We start from the raw sequence: 6,249 nt of genomic DNA, 5'->3' as shown, positions 1-6,249 counted from the left end.
GAGGCAAAAAGGAAGTCATCCTATTAACCTTTATAGCTAAATGAGGAAAAACTTATTAAGTGTGGAAAAACTTATTTTAAAAATGGAGGAAAACTTAACTGCAACTGGAATGAGATCACACCTAATAAGGACAGTAGTACAAATAAAACTACATCCCATCCCTCATTGTTCCCAGTAAGATGGATCAAGACACCTGGCTTGCTCAGTCAGTAGGGCATACAATTCTTGATCTCGGGGTCAGGAGTTTAAGCCCCACATTGGATGTAGAGCTTACTTAAAAAAAAAAAAATGGAGGAACAAAAAAGATGGATCTAAAATCTAAGGGCAAGATTAGGAAATACTATTCTCTCTAATTGAGTGCAACAAGAATCGGCATACTCCATGTGGACTGGAATTCCCTATCTACAGCAAATTTCCCCCAAAGAAATAACAGTTCCTAGAGACTGATTCAGAGAACATTCCCTATTACAAACAGGGAAACAGTAGGGAAAACAAGTAAGGAAAAATGATTAGGGAAATTAAACTCAGGAAGAAAAAGAGTAAAACTTTGTCAATATAACCACACTACTTCCCAGAAGAAAAAAAATATTGTATCTGAAGAAAAGATTAAAGACTCCCCCTAGATGGGGGCACCTGGGTGGTTCAGTGGGTTAAAGCCTCTGCCTTCAGCTCAGGTCATGATTCCAGGGTCCTGGGATCGAGCCCCACATTGGGCTCTCTGCTCAGCGGGGAGCCTGCTTTCCCCTCTCTCTCTGCCTGCCTCTCTGCCTACTTGTGATCTGTCTGTCAGATAAATAAATAAAATCTTAAAAAAAAAAAAGTTCTAAAAAAATAAAAAAGAATCCCCCTAGGCGAATGTGCTGTGTAACTTATCAGGCATAACTCATTGATACATATCACAGCCTAAATCAAGTGTGTCCCATCACATTTCCTTTGCTCTGGTTCAAAATTTAAAAATACGCATCTGATTCCTAATTTGATTTCCAGAGACCTTAATATTAGTAAGTGATTGCCCTGGGTAGTAAACACACTATTTCAGTCATGGGAATGAGATTTCCCACTGTAAATTAACAAATTGGTTGTTTGGTTTACATGTCATTCTCTCAGGTATTGAATAATGTGAATTGGTTTCCCAGAGCCTGATTCCTCTAGGAAGACCTGATCAAATCAGGCTTCTAAATCCGCAGAGTTTAACATCAGACCTCTGTGAACCCAGAAAACTATAGCATCCCATGAGAACCACTGGAGAAACCACCTAAGCTCATTCAGGCTATTGAGGAGTCACGAATGTCTCAAGGAACTTGTATGGCAGCTTAAACCTGCAAGTTTCTGAAGCTGGGAGGTGAAGACGTCTGTATCTGTAGCTCTGGCATCCAGAAGAGCTCTGTGGTCAACTTTCTGAAGGTCAACCATCACTGATTTCCTGCAACTAAAATATTTTTTTTTTAATCAAAACTGTTATTCCATTCACTTGGGGGAAAAAAACAAAAGCACAACACAGGTGAAAGGATTTACTGCTGCCTTCTTAAAGTGCTATAAGAGATAGTTAAATAATAAGAGCTAGGTTGCCTGGGTGGCTCAGTGGGTTAAGCCGCTGCCTTTGGCTCGGGTCATAATCTCAGGGTCCTGGGATTGAGTCCTGCATCGGGCTCTCTGCTCAGCAGGGAGCCTGCTTCCCTCTCTCTCTCTCCTCTCTCTCTCCCTGCCTCTCCATCTACTTGTGATCTCCCTCTGTCAAATAAATAAATAAAATCTTTAAAAATAATAATAAGAGCTAAGCTTTGACAGGGCATGGATACAGCAGTTTTAAAGTTAGGTGTTCAAGGATTGAGTAGAACTACCCATTATTGGTAAATTTTCCAGAACTGGGTCCAGAGTTTCACTCCCCATCCTCACAACCTCAATAAGGAAATGAAAACTCACTGGGGCTGTGAAACATTCTTAGAACCAAGAGGCAAGCTGATGACAGAGTTCCATTACAATATTCACATTTAGGGTTTCCAGCCAGCAGTAGGACCATCTTATCTATGATATCTTACTCAAGGTTGCCACTTCCCTACTCTTCACATTCATTTGAGCCAGAGCACAGGAGTGAAGCTGGAAGGAAGCCCTTGACTTCTCTGTTAATCTCACTCTCTTCCTTCTGAGTGGACAGGAATCATTCCAGAGCAAAATCAATCTATCCATCTCAGTGTCTTTGACATTGTACCTCAAGCCATGAGCTTAGATATTGGAGGATCATAAAACTAAGGGGAGTTTAAAAGCTCATTAACCAAACTTTGTCTGCAGGTAGTGAAATGCCAATCAAGAGGTTGGACCAAGGGGCGCCTGGGTGGCTCAGTGGGTTAAGCCTCTGCCTTCGGCTCAGGTCACGATCTCAGGGTGCTGGGATCAAGCCCCGCATCGGGCTCTCTGCTCAGCAGGGAGCCTGCCTTCTCTCTCTCTCTCTCTGCCTGCCCCCTGCCTACTTGTGATCTCTCTGTGTCAAATAAATAAATAAAATCTTAAAAAAAAAAAAGAGAGGTTGGACCAAAAACTTAAAATAACTCCTCCACACTAAGAGCCCTACTCTAGCCATTTATGCTCCTTTCCGTCATCCTTGCTTTTTCTATCATCTCTGATGTCTCACTACAGCCATCCCTCTTTGCTTCCTTTTTTCCTCTCTTCCTTTACCATGTCCCAAGGCTACATTATTATATACAGAGATACTGGAATACATAGCACCAAGTACCAACAACAAATTTACCTATGTGCTTTCAGCCTCATGGGCATTCTTTTCCCTTATTTATTTATTTATTTTTTAAAGTACATTTATTTTAGGGAGAGGGAGAGCACCCATGAGCAAGGGGAAGGACAGAGGGAGAAGGAGGGAGAGAGAGAACCTCAAGCAGGCTCCACACAGAGGGCGGAGCCTGATATGGGGCTTGCTCTCATGACCGTGAGATCATGACCTGAGCCGAAACAAAGAGTCAGATGCTCAATTGACTGAGCCACCGCCACCCCCTTCCTTTAATTGCAAAGAACTTAGACAGTAGACTTGCGTAGCATCAAGACCTGTCACACACAGCTAGCCATTTAAGCAAAATCCTATTCCATTCCCTCCACTACAAAAGAAGACCAAGACTTTTGTCGTTTCCTTTTTGCATACTCCTCACTCTGTGTAAGTTTATGTCCTCGCAGAGATAAGAACAAGCCAGTGGTTTCTGGAGGTTTCTGCACTGGTGGAGCATCTAACATTTCCACACAACACCTTTCCAGTAAACCCTTAGTCTTTAGCAAAAGTGTTCTGGGTGCAAACTCTGAGGAGCAAACTTTTTTCTGTAAAGCCCCAGAGAGTAAATATTTTAGGCTTTGCAGGCCAAACCCAAACACTCAACTCTGCCATTATAGCATCAAAGCAGCTACAGACAATACATAAGTAAATAAGCATGGCTGTGTTCCAATAAAACTTTATTTACTAAACAGGCCAACTCCTGCCATAGAGCATACTTCTTCTTACTTGTCTTCTCTCCACATAAGAAAAAACTCTAGGGGCACCTGAGTGGCTCAGTGGGTTGAGCCTCTGCCTTCAGCTCAGGTCATGATCCTGGTCCTGGGATCAAGCCCCGCATTGGGCTCTCTACTAGGCAGGGAGCCTGCTTCCCCCTCTCTCTCTGCCTGCCTCTCTGCCTACTTGTGATTTCTCAGTCAAATAAATAAATAAACTCTTTTTTAAAAAAAAGAAAAAAATAAAAAAACTCTGCCATTGTCCCTGGTTTTACGATCTCTTTCCCCAGTCCTTCCTCACTTCCCTCTCACTTCCATGCTAACTCTTGTTTTGTCCATTCTCTAGGTAAGGTCTCTACAGAGGATGGAGAGAGTCAACAGCACCTTGTTGACTGAGTTCATTCTCACAGGAATTCCCTACCCTCTCAGGCTAAGGACATTCCTGTTCATGTTCTTTTTGCTAACCTACATCCTGACTCAGCTGGGAAACCTGCTTATTCTAGTCGTTGTCTCAGTGGACCCGCAGCTCCATGCCCGTCCCATGTACATCTTTCTGGGTGTTCTCTCCATCATTGACATGGGCATCTCTACCATCATTGTCCCTCGCCTCATGATGAACTTCACGTTAGGCATTAAACCCATCCCATTTGGTTGCTGTGTGGCTCAGCTGTATTTCTATCACTTCCTGGGCAGCACTCAGTGCTTCCTCTACACCTTGATGGCCTACGACAGGTACCTGGCAATATGCCAGCCCCTGCGCTACCCCGTGCTCATGAATGGGAGGTTATGCACCATCCTCGTGGCTGGAGCTTGGGTGGCTGGCTCCATCCATGGGGCTATCCAAGCCATCCTAACCTTCCGTCTGCCCTACTGTGGGCCCAACCAGGTAGATTACTTCTTCTGTGACATCCCTGCGGTTTTGAGGCTAGCCTGTGCTGACACAACCGTCAATGAGCAGGTGACCTTTGTGGACATTGGGGTGGTGGTTGCCACTTGCTTCTTCCTGATCCTCCTCTCCTATGTACAGATCACTCAGGCCATCCTGAGAATCCGTACAACTGATGGGCGGCGCCGGGCCTTTTCGACCTGTGGAGCCCACGTAACCGTGGTCACCATCTACTATGTGCCCTGTGCCTTCATCTACCTGCGGCCTGAAACCAACAGCCCCCTGGATGGGGCAGCTGCCTTATTTCCCACAGCTATCACCCCTTTCCTCAACCCCCTCATCTATACACTGCGGAACCAAGACGTAAAGCTGGCCCTGAAGAGAATGATAGGAGCCCCTGGGACGAAGAGTAACGTTTGAAAGTGTCTACAGTTTATTCTAATGCTTAGATTTCAGCGAGGTTTTTTTTTTTTTTTTTTTTTTTTTTTAAAGATTTTATTTATTTATTTGACAGAGAGAAATCACAGGCAAGCAGAGAGGCAGGCAGAGAGAGGAGGAAGCAGGCCTCTCGTGGAGCAGAGAGCCCGATGCGGGGCTCGATCCCAGGAGTCTGGGATCATGACCTGAGCCGAAAGCAGAGGCTTTAACCCACTGAGCCACCCAGGGACCCCACAGCGAGGTTTTTATTTTTGTTTCTTGTTTTTTTCTTTTATGTAGCCACATAATAGCCATAAAATAAGATCAAACAGTTTTAAGTGAAATACTGCTTTCTAGCAATTCCTTGGTGTCCCCTTCAGATAAACAACTCTCAGCTGCTTCAACAACAGAAAGGGAGACCACAGTCACCCAGAAGAAAGCAATAGGTGTCACACTTAGACATCAAGAGGATTACTAAGACAAAAGCATCTAATGGGCTTTACAGCTTCCAGGTTTACATTGGACAAGCATAAGATGGACTGTAGAGCTTTTGATGGGAGAACATTTTTCTGTTCTGTTCTGTTCTGTTCTGTTATGTTCTGTTCTGTTCTGTTCTGTTCTGTTCTGTTCCAGTTGGATATATACATCAGGAGCTAGTGTTTGATGAGAAATTACAGCTGCCCTGCTGTGTATATGTTAACGGGCCTTGTTCTGGGGACTTCCTGAAGCCATTATTGGATGTGGGAGGAACTCAAGTGCCTACTCTACCTTGCCTGCTGAAAAAATAAGATTTCTCTTAAACTGGTGCTTTCACAAACTAAACCAAATTAAACAATCCTTCCCCCAAAAAAGGCAATAAAGTCTTTTCAAAAGTCTCAGTAATAAATTCCCCCAAGCCTAAAAATAAAGTTCAATATAAAATTTCCCAGTAGAAGAAAATAAGGTGGCAGGCCTGGGAGGCTCAGTCTGTGGGTATCTCCCTATTGGTTTCTCATTTTCTCATGTGTCCTGAGATGGAGACCCACATGGCTCTGTGCTCAGAGTTGAGTCTACTTGAAGGTTCTCTCCCTCTGCTCCTCCCACTACTCATGCACATGCACATGCATCAGGCTCTCTGCTCAGTAGAGAACCTGCTTCCCCCTCTCTCTCTCTGCCTGCCTCCCTGCCTATTCGTGATCTCTGTCAAATAAATAAATAAAATTTTTTAAAAATAATAAATAAAATTTAAAAATAAAATATATAAATCTTTTAAAAAAGAGAAAACACAAGGCAATTAATCAGGGCACCAGAATGTGTCCTAATTAGTATTTCATATCAATTTAAATTTGTGAGTTTTACAAGCTTTCATTAAGTCAGCTGGGGCCTAATCAATGTGGGCAAATTTTGTGCATTATCTCTTGTTTCAACCCCTTAGCACCTCCAATCTTATTCTGTTAAGATTCTGCCTCATTCTCCAGCTT

General features: G+C 43.5%; 1 protein-coding gene across 1 annotated transcript; it reads left to right on the top strand.

Moving 5' to 3' along the window:
• Positions 1–3,850: 3,850 nt before the first annotated feature.
• On the top strand, positions 3,851–4,792 carry OR10G3 (olfactory receptor family 10 subfamily G member 3; the record flags this gene model as incomplete). The annotated part of the gene is made up of 1 exon (XM_082733863.1): positions 3,851–4,792. The coding sequence occupies one exon, from the start codon at positions 3,851–3,853 to the stop codon at positions 4,790–4,792; it is 942 nt and encodes a 313-aa protein (XP_082589989.1).
• Between the last annotated feature and the right edge of the window lie 1,457 nt (positions 4,793–6,249).

Source organism: Mustela nivalis (genome assembly GCF_964662115.1).
Source record: "Mustela nivalis genome assembly, chromosome: 6".
Taxonomy (NCBI): domain Eukaryota; kingdom Metazoa; phylum Chordata; class Mammalia; order Carnivora; family Mustelidae; genus Mustela; species Mustela nivalis.
Note: the sequence above shows the minus strand (reverse complement) of the source record. Positions and strands in the feature narration are given on the sequence as shown.